The sequence below is a fragment of the Oryzias melastigma genome, linkage group LG16 (assembly GCF_002922805.2).
Source record: "Oryzias melastigma strain HK-1 linkage group LG16, ASM292280v2, whole genome shotgun sequence".
Taxonomy (NCBI): Eukaryota; Metazoa; Chordata; class Actinopteri; order Beloniformes; family Adrianichthyidae; genus Oryzias; species Oryzias melastigma.
The window spans coordinates 646357-660303 of NC_050527.1; the positions used below are offsets into that span (position 1 = coordinate 646357).

Genomic DNA, 13947 nt, shown 5'->3' on the forward strand with positions numbered 1-13947 from the left:
AACCCTTATACTTTTAATTAAATATGCCTTAGGAAAAAATGTGCTTGTTGTAGATCTTTAAAATAAATCTGTTTTAAATCCAAAAATTGAAAATCTATTTAATTTTTTAATTGCATTTTTAATGGATAAAAGTGTTTTCATGGCTCACATACAGATCTTAAATTATTTTGAGCATCTCTTAAAATGAAGATGAACCATGACTGAACAATTATAAAAAGGAAAAAATGTCAAAACCAAACTTATATTAAGTACAAATGTTCTTATTTTTCCTTCATCTTAATTAATAAAAGGTTTATTGAAGTCATTTTTTTTTACATTTCATTGAGACTTCTTTTAATTTTCTTTTGTTTTAAACCTAAATTCAGCCCCAAAAACCTAAAGACCGTGTCAAAACGTGTGATCTATTACATCCTGAGCTTTAAATTCCATTATATCTGTGGTTCTACAGGATAAATGCCGACAAGCCTTGAGCCAGATCTGCGTAGAGCTCCTTTTCACACCTGCATTTTAAACACAAAAAGGCTCAAGCTGCTGCATTCACTGCACCAAGAACCACAAACAAAAAAGAGGAGCCGTAATAAGATAAACACACAAATTAATCTCACTTTCATAGTGCTTACGGCTCGCTATGATCATCCGAGTTAAATTATCTATTCATTTAAAGACACGTTTTCATAAACCTTTAAGTATAAAAATTAAATTCTAATTAGTGGAATCCTTTAATTATTTGGAAGTGTTCAGGAGCAGAACATTAAAAAATCAGAAATCCTAAATGAGTAAAAGATCTATTAATGCTTGTTCTGCTACAGGTGAAAATATGATGGAGAGCTTATTAATGACGACTCATGTTTAGATGCAACATGTGCACAAGTTTACGGTAAGAAGCAAGCTTTTGTGAAGAATGACTCACAACCCACCGTGCCAAAAAAAAGCGCCATCTGCTCAGGTCACAAACAAAAACAAAAAAATGACTAAATATTATGACAACCACATTAGTCAGAACCCTACTGACTCCTGAAAAAGAAATACATGAAATCTTTAACCTTTTAGACACACATTTTTTTTTTTTACTGGTTTGTCTTTTCCTAAAAGGTTGCCGCCATACACAGCCCCCTTATGACAGCCTCAAAAAACAATCACTGCAGAAAAACACACTAACATTCCCAAAGCCGGCAGTTACATAATCCCACAGCTCACAAATGACTAGGAGGATGGATAACGTATCAGCACTTGCCAATTCTGGTGGATAAGGAAATGTATGAATGAGCACAGAATGGTGTTTGAAGAAAAACTGGTTAACATAACCGGTAAAGCTTTATTCTTTCCTTTTCTTATATAAATTCCAGCCTCGAGCTTGTTTGTGTTTTGTTATTGGATTCCTCCTCCTGCAGGATCTGTTTCTTTTTCAGCTTCCAACATAAATACTTTGAGTTAATCTGCAAAGGAAATCCTTTCATTTGTCAGAATTTTAATTTGAAGGATCTTCAACCCAACAGGTTGAATGGGAGAGTGGCTGGTGTTTCGGTGCTCCTTTGGCACCATCTGGTGGTCGTAATGTGAAGTGCAAACAGGATCTCTGCTCCACTCAAATCAAGTATGTGATAAATATTTAAATATAGTATATAAATATATATTGATGATACAAAAGATTCAAAAGACGCTGAAAAAGATGAATACCATTAATTTTTTTAGACCTAAAATTGATTGTTTTCTAAGTTACTAGAGTATGATGGATTTGAATTTTATAAATTCGTTGGCATTTGCAGATGCTCATATAGAATTTAAAATAACCTACTAAAAAGAAAAACATATTTTTTTTTAAATAAAAAGATGTGAAATGTAGTGATTTTTTAAATCAAAAAGCTCACTTTTTATCACTTGTTTGTCAATACAAAAGAAAAAACATTTTAACCATTTGTTGAATTAGTTTCTTATCTTTTTGAGTTAAAAAAAATGTGTGTTGAACAAACATCTGCTTTAAAATCTGTAAGTTTGTATTCAGTTTCTGAAATTTTCAAAAACAAATTGTGGAAGAACTTTTCTTTGGTCAAAACTGAACTATATCTAAGAAGATATTCATAAAAACCTAAATCAATCAGTATTTTTTTCAGGATTTTTTCATTTTGTTTCATTTCTTGGCGGTACTAAAAAGTGCTACAAATGTTACAAAAAAATCATGTAAATAGACAGACGTGGTCTGTTGCAGTTAAATAAAAATACCGATTTCCCTTGAAATATTTTCTCAATATTTGCCACTTAAAGTAATATAAAACACATTTCAAAGGTTTAAATTCCTCTTTAATTGAAGGGAAAAAACAAAGGATAGCTTTTTTAACTATCTTTGACTGGAAAAAAGATTTGTCTGCACAATTATTTTTATGAATACTTTCTTTAGTGCACACAAGAATGTGAAAAATGTTTGAACTTTTCTTCAGTTTTCATAAACAATTTTACAAAATAAAAGCCTTTGAAATTTAACATTAGACCCAAAAACACCCCTGTTGTTCACATCTTACTTTATGCTTTAAAAATTTCTTAAACTCAGATTTTGTTCAACACTTTGTCAATTCATGATCAGCTAATTCTGATGCTCTCTAAGTTTCTTGTGCAAAACTAAACATTCTTACATGGAAAATTGTCCAAAAGTTAATGAGAAATTCTGGCCTACCAGCATGCAGATGTCCATCGGCAGGTAGACTTTCCGCCGGCTGCTGTGGTAGGGAATTGCTCTCAAACACGTTACAATTCCCTGAGCTTTCCCGATGTGACTCGCTGCATGGTCTGCGTGAACATCCCTAACACCTGCAACAGGAAACAGACAAGATAAACATCATTTGATTTACTTGTACCTATTTTTGAATCAATAGGAACAATGTTGCAGACAGTTTAGTGTTTTTAAATGATCAAAATTGTATAATTTGTATTGAATGAGCTTATTTTTTAATTATTCTACAATTTTATTTTAAGGACAAATGAGCAGAATAATAATTTCTGCAAATACTCTGAAAAAAATATTGTTTTTCACACACACAGTAAAAGTTTAGTCATGTGTGGTGAAAGAGATCGTGAAGTGAGTCCCTGATGCCGGAGGATGCAGGAAATGCTGTGGTGATCGCAGAAGTGAACGGCTGAAAGGACAAATATGCAAAAGTTCCATTTATAAAGCTTGCTGTGATTGGAAACGGTTAGACAAGCAGGTTTAGATGAAAATGTGCTCAGAATTAAAAAAAATGTAAAATACAAACCATTAATTTGAATTGTTTTTATTTTAAATGAGTGCAACCTTTTAATGCAACTATAACATACCTTTATTTTATGCTTCATTTACAAATGTTCTGTCCTTACCTAAACACTCCAGCAGCAGGTATATTAATGACGACTGCGTCTTCTCTGCATACGTCTCCAGCTCCTGCAGACTTCTGTAAGCTCTGTCATCAAGATCCTTTTCCTGGGAAAAAAAAAAAAAACGTTTTTAAGACTATCAGGTTCAGAATCAGACATTTTTTTAAAAATAACTACAAAAAGGTGCAGTTTTTTTAGAATTCCAATACCTTATTATTAGGTTAAGATGCAACTATTTATCTATAAATATTAATTTATCAAATTTAAAAAAAGGTCACCCCGGACATACTGTACATATTTTAATCCTGACATTGCTCTTCATAAGTGAAAGCTACAAAACTATGAATTTCAAAGGTCTGAATGAGATGATCTCACTCTCTCAGTAACGATCCTCAGCAGCCATCGTTTTGTCAGGTTGTGTCTCTTCACCGCCTGCAAAACATCAAAATATTACAAGTGTGCTGCATGTCAGAAAATGCTGCTTTGTTATTCTAAAAAGTAAACTGAAGTGAAAAAATTACAAACAACTCATGGTTGGAATCTTCAGAAAGTGTCCCAAACTGGAGAGAAATCCAGGAATTGTGACTGCTGGTGTTTACCTTCCACAGTTCAGAGCCGACTGGTTGCTTTGGAGGCTCATCGCGATAGATGTCGTCTAAAGCCGTCTTCCAAAACTGCATCCGCATCAAACCGATGGTCTTCTGTGAAACCGAGTCCTTCACCTTGTACCAGAATAAAGAAGAGTCTAATTTTAGACGCACACATTTAGAGAGCGGTTTGGATCGCATGTCCAGCACTATTTCAAACTTTTCAAACATTGTGTGTTGACTTGACATATGTTCATAGCAGGTGTAGGAGGAGCGGATATATAGTCAGACAGTAGTAAAATAACTTCATAACAGAAGAAATTAGAAATAATCGGATTGAAGGAAGACCTGCCTGAGCTAGCTCAACATTGAAGGCCTTTAGTGTCAGACAGGAGCGCCACACCTCCTTCGGGAGGAGAAGGGAGCACAGGAAGCCCTCATAATCTCTGGACCTGAAGAAGAGCAAACAGGAAAGGGGGAAAAATAAACTTCCACAAGGAAACACATAAAAAACATGTTTTAAGAAACTCAAAATGAGCTAAAACTGAAAAAAAATCTAAGAAGTGATTTGGTAGTTTAGGGCAATTGTGAAACCCTTGAAAAATACACAAATATGTAAATATGTTCTGACATTTTTAATAAACATTTTTAAAGCATTAAACTATTCAGTTGTCAACATTTTTGTTTCTCAAAACATTTGAATAAAGTCACTAAACTGCATACGTATCTTAACTGCGCCACTTTTTGTATTTGTTTGTTTTTTAGCTAAGGTAACATCATTGTCACCTTTGTAGGATCAATAAAGTTTTATACAATTCTAAAATAATAGTTTGTTGTTACACTCCATTCGAACGCGCCCTTTGACAAAAATGTCATGGGATTCTTTTAACTACCCAAACATATATATTTTTTAATCTTTTCAGTAACATAATTTAACTGGTTTATTTGTGTTTGGTTAAATTGTGTTGTATATCATGTAGCAAGCGCGAGCGATGCACGTCAAACCCACCTCACCAGATCCAGACAGTACTTTTCACTGTTATCAGAGCTTACGGTCCCATTTGTTGACGCTCTTGCGCTTTGTATACAAGTAACTTGCTGAATACAAACGTTTTCCCGTGCTATTTTTCTACAAAAACTGTACATCTGTAATATATTGACGTTTAGTAATCCATGTTTAGCTTTAACACCGGCTGCCATGTTCGCCTTCTGCTTGTGTTGCATTTGTTGACGCTCAGACTTACAACGTTTGAGTTTAGATCCCTTTGCTTAATAGTAATTTTTACGAGTTTAAGTTTAATTGTATCCTGTTGATATTTTAATTCATTCTTTTGAAACTTGAAAACGAATATTTGTCATAATAAATTTAGTTATGTAACTAAATAAAGAAAGATCACATGTTTACAGTTTTGTCCGACGTTTGAAAGGTCATTGAACGCAACACTTCTGTCTTGTGTCACATTTAAACATTCCCCCTGACCCCTCGATACAAGATTCTTAAAATTACACATCGATATGATGTTTTTTCCCCCACAAACTTTCAGTAATTCGTGTTCATATTTTAGGTATATGGAATAAATGTTTGTGGAGTAAATTTTGAATAAAAGAAGGCACAGGTTTATAACCGAAATGTAAATAAAATAAAACACGTTGTTGGAGTTTTGCATTTTGCCGGAAATGATGGGCTCACTGCGAAATTAAGACAAAAAGATTAAAGTATCACCTTATTTAATTATATTGTATTTTATATCTTCTAATCAACTTTAAAGGATCATTTTTGTAAAATCATTATTTTCATGAAAGAATATCCGTCGTACAACAGTGTAAAGTCGCTTAGGTGAACGTCGGTTGACAATTATGGTTTATTTTGTGTTTCAAAATTCTGCTATAGCATAAATATATGTTTCCACACTTGTTCAAAATAAAAAAAACTGTAATGATCTGTCTTCTTCTTTTCCTTATTTTGTATGCTAGAAGTGCGACTTTTATTTTTTAGTACAACCGGAAGTAAGAGTTGCGGGCTTTTTGATGATTCTGCACTAGGGGGTTAGTTGGAGGAGTGGAGAGTTTGACATGGTCGTTCTACGCCTCATATGGCAGCAGAATCGGTGAAATGTGCGTATGTTTGGTTGCTGTTGATGCTCTGGCTTCGGGTGTCTGTGGTGGAAAACTCTCGGTAAGTTTTCTTTTCGTATTTTTATTATTTTATTTTTGCTAAATGCTAATGCTAGCTTGTTGAGAGAAACTTATAGCACTATTGCTTACAGTCTTTTCAATTTACCATGGATATGTGAGTTTGCTTGATGCAGTTTTTGATTTACGTTTATAATTAATTTACTATTTTTATTACAATATAAAGAGTAAGGAAACTGAGTCTAACTTTCCTCGCCAGCTGTCGAGCAACACCTACCAAGGTTTAAACTTTGAGCTCTTAATCGCTCTCCATTGTGACTTATCGATCTCCAAAGGCGATAAAACCTTCAATTTAATCATTGAAGTAGTTCCGTTTAGCCTATGTGAATGAATGACATCATTATGTTTATGGTTTATTTAAATTTCGATATTTAACTACCAAAGTTGCTGCTAACACGTGCATAGGTTATAGTCACAAGACGCGACGTCACATTTGCTTTTATTTTTCAAGGAAGCTGATGGTTCCTCTTGACTTATTGTTGTAGTTCACCATTTTGACCACACGGTGGTGCTATTACTTTAAAACGTACTACAGGTATACTGTACTGCTAGAAGTTGCTGTTCAAATCACTTCAGAGGCTATTTAAGTATCTAAAATCATAGAGACATGCAGACTGTCACCTTTGACAAAGTTGAAGGAATTAAAAAATCATTATCATTGGAATACATGTCCTGCAGCGGAAAGATCCTTTGTTTCACAGGGTGTCTAATAAAAAAATAGTTCTTGTGACCCTTTGTCAAAAGTAAAAGACAATTTTACATATAGAAAAATATTCACATTTTCTTCATATATTTTGGTTTTTGTTAGTGACAAAAAAAAGTTCAGTTTAGAGGTGTAACAATTTGTTTTAATGATTTGATTTATATCATAATAACACTCCAATTCATAGTCGATATATGTTCATTTTGAACTGAGTGATTCACTGACCCAGGAGATCTTTTGCCAAAAATTCCACCAGTGTGACTCAGAGATAAATACCTGGTACTGAACACTGCAGGTGAAGTTTTTCAGATTCATTGTACTTCTTTTAAAATAATCAAGTGTAAATAAATATGTGTACAAACAAACAAGTAAACAATAATCAATGTCAAATCCATTTGCATTTAGTTTCATAAACTTTCGCTCAATGTTGTTTTTTCCAACTCTAATTTAATGTGTTTTTTTTTTTTTTTCTTTAGCTTAGAAGCTCTGTGAAAAATGTGAAGTTCGGTGGACTGGGTATTATGGGATGTTTTTTCAGGAGTAGAACCTGACCCCTTAGTTTCATTCAAAGAAATTCTTCATGCATCAGCATATCAACAGACCTTAGACAATTTAATGACCAACTCAGTGGAAAGTTTCTAACATGACTCTGGAAAGGTTCATAAAGACATGAGAGCAGGTTCTGTGTGCACGAACTTGATTCACCTACTTTAACTTGAAAGAACGCCTTTCGAGAGACTTCCTGTCCAACGTCAGTGTCCAGTATAATAAATGTGCTCCTGTCATTCTAAAAACACTCCCGAACATTGTAAAAAGATCTTCAAAAGAAGTGGAAGCTTCAAATCCAATGTCATATTAAACCCTTTGAATTATAGATGGGATGTAACTTTAGGTTCATGTGAGCATGAAGGCACCTTAGTAAATACTTTCAGTAAATAATGGAGCAGAAGTATCCTTTGGAGGAAAATAGGATTTTTACAACATACCTATTTAATACGAATTAAAGATGTACTTAATAACTATGTTTCTAATTATGTTTTACAGCATACAAATGTTTTTTTAATAAGTAGGAAAGACAAGACAATAGATTCAAAATATGTGCAGCTCCCAATACTAATGTGACATAATCCACTTCAAATTTTTAATACATGACCATTTTCATTCATGTTCTAAATCATACTTTATTTATTTTTGCTGCTTTTGACCTTGGTGTTTCTCTAATATAATCCATTTGTTCAATTGTAGCTCTTCTCTGGATGATGACCTCCTCCTACCTTATGCTAACGGTCATGGACCCACCCACTCTCACCGTCACGTCAGAGAGTGTCAGCCCGTCATTTATGGAAACACAACCCATCAGAGCTGGCCCTCCAGTAACCACGCCGGCCAGCCGGTGGCTGAGTCTAATGTGTTTGTGACGGATGCTTCTTCTGGATGGGTTTACGGTAACTAATCCCAGGTTAAGGGAGCTGTTCCTTTTTCTCAGAGCATAGATTTATCTAATTTTTTACTTAATCTCTATTAGTTGTACATATAAAATTGGTATCCATAGGGATCAACCAGAAATGGGGCTAATCCTTTAAAATTTAAATACTTTTTGTTGGAATTAAATAAAGCATTAAATCAGTTCCTTTCGACAGATCGTGTGAATGTGTTCTTTTGTTTTGCATCTTTGTTTCCAGGTCACTTGACAGTGGTCCATGACCCACTCAGGACTCTATCTGTGCTGGAACCTGGAGGGCCAGATGGCTGCAAAAACAACCGCAGGGTCTCTGTGGAGGACACCGCCAAAGCCGCCGGGTGTCTGTACGCCCAGAATGCTGGCTTCTTTGACACCAATTTAGGGAAGTGTTTGGGAAACGTGGTGAGCGATGGAAAGCTTGTGCGGGACAGCGGGGGAATCCAGAACGCCCAGTTTGGGATTAGGAGAGACGGCAGCTTGATTTTTGGGTAAGAAGTCTTAACGTGAAAATACTTTGGAAGAAAAAAATCTACAGAATGGCTGAACATTTTTGGATAATAATTTTATAAATAAGTTTTATTTTGGAAAACTACTGAATTCTCTCCACCACATCCAACTCATTCTTGACTCATGTCACTCGATCACATGGTGAAAAAATATCCACTACTTTCTTAAAAACCCACTTCTATGAAAATGGTGTTTTAACATGTTCTTGTAGCATTTTTCTCATAATAAAAGTCAAATATAAAGGATTAGAACTGCATTTCTGATTATATCTTTATTCAAATCCTGAGGAATTGGGAGCAGATTAAAAAAATGTTGTTTGAAAAAACTGTTAGTTGTGAAATGGGTGGACCAAAGTCTCCTTGCTTCGCTCCATTCTGATGCATCCGGTTGCAGATAAATAGATCCATTATCGTCCTCATTTTCCTCTTCTAAGCTGCCATCTGACTCACAACTGTACATCTAGGTAGCACGGACATTGAGCACCGTTTTGGTTGCTTCACTAATGTTAGTGTGGGGTTGTGAGGGGCTGTAAGCTACCGGGAGAGAGTGTAGAAAAAGGGATGATGGGATATCAGCAGAGACTAACGGTACCCCCCACAACTCAGAGGCAAATTTCTGATGAGCTATCACTGCACTTCATATAATTCTTAATATTCAGCAACCAGCTGTCTAATGTTACAAAGATGCTGCTAATACAGTTTGCTCAAATTCATGTTGAATAGATTTAGAAAATACCAGTTTTAGAAACTTTATTTTACATTTATTTGTAAGAAGTCAGACGAGCTTAAAGTTGGTGTACCATTTTTTATTTTATTTTTTTTATACTTTATTCTCAGCCTCCATCTTGACAATTATGGGTTAATGGGAAATCTATAAAACATTTTTAATGTTTCCTACACAAATTCCAGAGTACGAATACAGTTTAAACTAGCTGCAGATATTTTAAAGAGAATGATTGTAAACTTTGCCCTCAAAAGTCAGCAAAATCGAAGTAATTGTAAATGACAAAATGTTCTCAACCAATCCTCTTGGTGATATAAATGTTAAATAAAAAGCAAATATTTGGTAACTTGAACCGGAATAGGGGGATTTGGAGAAACCTGGTTTTCTTTGGCTGATTTTTTTTTTTCTTTTTTTCAAATCAGGGTTCTGAAAAACAAATTTGCTCAGAGGCCGCTCATACTTAGCCCTCCACTTTGCAAACGATCGATAGATGAGATAGTGGAGATGTGGAAACTTGTTTATTCTGGTGCATGTAAACCTCTGAGCTAATTTCCCACAAAGGGCATGTTTCTTCAGTAAATGAAACCCAATGAACTGCAGGTTTTACATTTTTAAAGCTATATTGTTTTCTATTCTAAAGCCATCCCAGGGTGCTCTTTGAATTATGATTATGCAGTTTTTAGCCCTCCCAAAACATTTTCTTTTTTTAGACAAATTTTTTTCAGGAGTTCATTAGAAATTTGCTCCTGATCCATCATGATTTGAATAAAGAAACACTCAGAAACACAGTTTTATATACGTCTTCCATCATGAGTAAAAAATGCTACAAGAACACGTTAAAACCATTGACTCTAAAAATACTCTTTCTTATACAGTCAGTGGTTAAAACCAACAAAAACAGGATTTTCATCGGAGTGGGTTCCCTAAAGTAAAACTGTGCTTTTCAAAAATCATGCAAAATAAAAAGTCTAAGAAATCCACACCAGGTGAAGTCACGTTTTTGTTTTGGTGAAATGCCTTTAAGATGAAAAGAGCCAAAAATAAACTAGAGATATGGATACCGTTGATGGATATGGTGCCGTAGAAGATGCTGTAGATTTGTGGGAAATGTCCACAATGATTGTTTTCCTAAAACTGAGCCAGCGGGAGTTAACTCCTTGTTTTGTTCACCTGACCTCACATTTCTAAAATACCGTCTCATTTCATGTTTGTCACTGACCTCTGAGATTGTGTGAAGCTAACCACAATTGTAGCCGTGTGGCTTCCTGTTTGTGTGGGCATGTAAATGACAATGTAACCCCTGGTCCAGTTTAAACACAAACTCAAAAACAATCTTCAGGTGACAAGTTCATGTCTGCGTGACTCACTGCCACCAACTTGTTTATGGTGGATAACCCGACCTCAGCAAACGCATCCAACTACTGTTTGTGTTGTACAAATATCAAACTCGTTATGAAGCAAAAGTCATGTTGGGTAAATTAACTCCGACGGATTTCTAATCAAGAGTAGAGCTAAATGTTATTGAGTTAAACAATTTACTCTGCAGTCATAACCTCATATAAAGATATTTATGTTTTTTTATTCATGAGGTAAGAAACCTCAACAATCTTTAGTTTGCTTAAAAAAAAAAATAAAAAAAAAATTCTGTTGGGATTTTTGGAACATTTTCCTGGTGTTTATTCATGTGAACCAAAGCATATCTCAAAACAGAAGTTAAAACCAGATCTTTAAAATGCTGTACTGTACTTTGCACCAGCCGTTCTCTTTCGTTTTTTTTTTAGTATCTTAAACTTTTATTGAGTTACTCCTTACAAAAAAAAAGGATGATTTTTCTCTGTATTTAAGATTCAATTCAAGATTCAACGTGTTTGTCATTTGCAACAGGAAAGCAAGTTTAATGAATTTCCTACTTTGTCATCTACAATTACAGCTTGGGGTTCGTTTTCTTAAGAGTTTGGGATTTGCTTTGCACTTCCAGGTATCTGTCACAGGAAGATGTTTTGGATCAGTCGAACCCGTTTGTTCAGCTGGTCAGCGGTGTCATATGGCTGTTGAGGAATGGAGAGATTTACATCAACCAGAGTCTGGAGGCCGAGTGTAAAGACAGCCAAGAAACGGGTACGTGGTGACGCTTGCAAAAGAAAAAAAAAAACTTAATCCTAAAAGAAACTTCTCTAAGTGAAATTGCTTGATTATATGATCAGGGTGTATTCAGACTGGATACATTTGGTTCATAGAACAAAGTTTCAGTCTGAATACGCACAAATGAACTCTGGTCCGGGACCAGGAACCGCTCTCTGACCTATCTTTCGAGGTGGTCTCGGTTTGTTTTCAACCGGACTGAACTTCGGTTCACTCTGAGTTTCCTCAGTCTGAATACGAACCGAACCGAGAGCAGAACAACTGAACCAAAACAGCCACCGTACCCGACGGTCACATGATGTAAACACTTTGGAAATTGAGGGATCGGTGAGTCCCGGACGAATGTAAAACATTGATTGTCATGTTAGCAAAAAGGAAATAATAAGTTCAACCGTTTACTCGCTACTGAAAACCATATCACTCGCTCTTCTGTGTCTCCTATGTGGCGCGCGCGGGGTGCTGCCGTGACGTCATCTTAAAAGCTCCATTGTAGTTCCAACAGAATTCTCTTAAAAACAACGTCATAATACCACAACGATGAGACACGGAAACTCACTAAAATGTGGTCGGATGAATTAATGCTCCATAAAACAACTTTTGACGTGATCCACATTGATTCTAGCGACAATCTACATGTCACAAACACTTATTAGCATGTGTACCTGTAGCCGTAGTGTCCCCAGTAACCGTCCGGGGTACCAAAGCTGCAGTAAAAAGTGTTGCCTTCAAACAGACGCTCAAAATCCATTAGCAAAATACAAAGTTTGAATAAGTGAAAAATCCTGGCAAGCATTTGCAAACCGCAGCCATGACCCGCCCCCATAGCTGCTGGCCAATGACCGAAGAGATCTTTAGTCAGGTGGTTTTGTTTACAAAGTGGGGTCCAAAATGGAAGTCTCCGATAGGTTCAGGACTCGATCCGGAACAAATAAGCGAACTCTTGTCTGGACCAACAGACATTTCCAGCCTGAATACACCCTTAGATTTCAAAACGGAACCCATTTTGTTGCAGTTGTAGTCTTGCCGTTTGATATGAAGCCTTTAATCATTTTTTGATATATTCTAAAATAATTCCCAGTGTTTTTTTTTTTCTTAATTATGATTGGCTTCTTTAGCCAAAATAAAAGAATTCTGTCATTTTCTAGGAAAGTTTCTGCAGAGCAGAAAGAGTTCGTTAGAAATTTTCCTCTGAGTTTCCACTGAGCCAAATTCCCGCTCAGACCAAGAAAACAAAGACATACATGGTTTTTTTTTGTCAACAAGTGGATTTATCAGAATGGAAAAGATCAGGGGCCGCCCCATGTCTACATCATAAATAAGCTCTTTTTGAAACTGTTTTTTTTGTCTTCTTCCGATTCTCAATTATTTGAATAAAGAAATACTTAAAATTTCAAGCTAAACGTTCTTAATCTATGTCCTCTGTCATCAGAAAAATGCCACAAGAACATGTTAAAACACAATTTTCATCAGAGTGGATCTGTAATAATTTAGCAGTAATAAGCAAGGAATAGAAAAATTAAAATGACGATCATTTAAATCAATTAAATAAACAAACTTCCCAAAAATATTACCAGTATTTCAGTTTACAAATAGAGTTTACAAAAGAGGCAGGCAAAATGATATAAATAAAAGTAACAGTATCTGTATTGCTGACCTCCAGTCTTTAAGTGGCACACATGTACTCGCCCCTGACCTCATGTAATCTCATCTGGCCACCAAAACACGGTGGTGTCATGTTTGGTTAGCAGGGGCAGAAGTGAAAGTATGCGGCCCAGTTCACATCAGGTTTAAAGCTGCAATTGATTTTATAGAGCACACCTCTGAAAGCAAAGCTGCATGTGAATGTGGTCAAACAGGTGCCTGGAATTTATTTTAAATTCACCGATGGTTAACCTTATTCTTAGGGTGTTTAGTTTTTTGACTATTTAATTTAAATAAAATAGTTAACCAAGTATATTTAATTTCGAAAAGTTAAAAAAATGATCTTTTATCATTTTTTTCCAACATTGCATGACAGAATTTCTTTATATTTAACATACTTGATTATTGTTAATCTAGTCATTTCATTTTTTAGGCAAAAGACAATAAGTTAGTCTTTGAATTAGCAAAAAATGTTTTCTTTCTTTATTGTTACACCTTGGTATTAATGCCAAAATCATCCAAGATGTTTACATTTCAATCCATTAGAAATTGTGAGTGATAGAGATAGATAGATACTTTATTTACAAAATTGCAGATATTTAGCTCAATCATTAAAAAAAGGCTCTTATTTTTTGTTGTTGTTATTT

At 35.1% G+C, this 13947-nt stretch overlaps 2 protein-coding genes across 4 annotated transcripts in view; one reads left to right on the forward strand and one right to left on the reverse strand.

Annotated features, from left to right (window-relative positions):
- ndufaf6 (NADH:ubiquinone oxidoreductase complex assembly factor 6) overlaps nucleotides 1–13947 on the reverse strand; it is a 53244-nt gene that overhangs the window by 17835 nt on the left and 21462 nt on the right. The window contains exons 1-6 of one of the 2 annotated variants that reach the window (XM_024268411.2): nucleotides 4939–5194; nucleotides 4282–4381; nucleotides 3942–4064; nucleotides 3718–3774; nucleotides 3346–3448; nucleotides 2669–2802 (exon numbers count right to left, since the gene is read on the reverse strand). In XM_024268411.2, the coding sequence (XP_024124179.1) occupies nucleotides 2669–2802; nucleotides 3346–3448; nucleotides 3718–3774; nucleotides 3942–4064; nucleotides 4282–4381; nucleotides 4939–5153 (732 nt within the window). In that variant the 5' untranslated portion in view covers nucleotides 5154–5194. Of the gene's footprint in view, nucleotides 1–2668; nucleotides 2803–3345; nucleotides 3449–3717; nucleotides 3775–3941; nucleotides 4065–4281; nucleotides 4382–4938; nucleotides 5195–13947 lie in introns of those variants that run through there. The other variant, XM_036215815.1, reaches the window with a different exon arrangement.
- Nucleotides 5753–13947, forward strand: part of nagpa (N-acetylglucosamine-1-phosphodiester alpha-N-acetylglucosaminidase) — an 18688-nt gene continuing 10493 nt past the window's right edge. The window contains exons 1-4 of one of the 2 annotated variants that reach the window (XM_024268245.2): nucleotides 5753–6105; nucleotides 8071–8270; nucleotides 8508–8775; nucleotides 11496–11635. In XM_024268245.2, the coding sequence (XP_024124013.1) occupies nucleotides 6023–6105; nucleotides 8071–8270; nucleotides 8508–8775; nucleotides 11496–11635 (691 nt within the window). In that variant the 5' untranslated portion in view covers nucleotides 5753–6022. The remainder of the gene's footprint in view (nucleotides 6106–8070; nucleotides 8271–8507; nucleotides 8776–11495; nucleotides 11636–13947) is intronic. The other variant, XR_002918830.2, reaches the window with a different exon arrangement.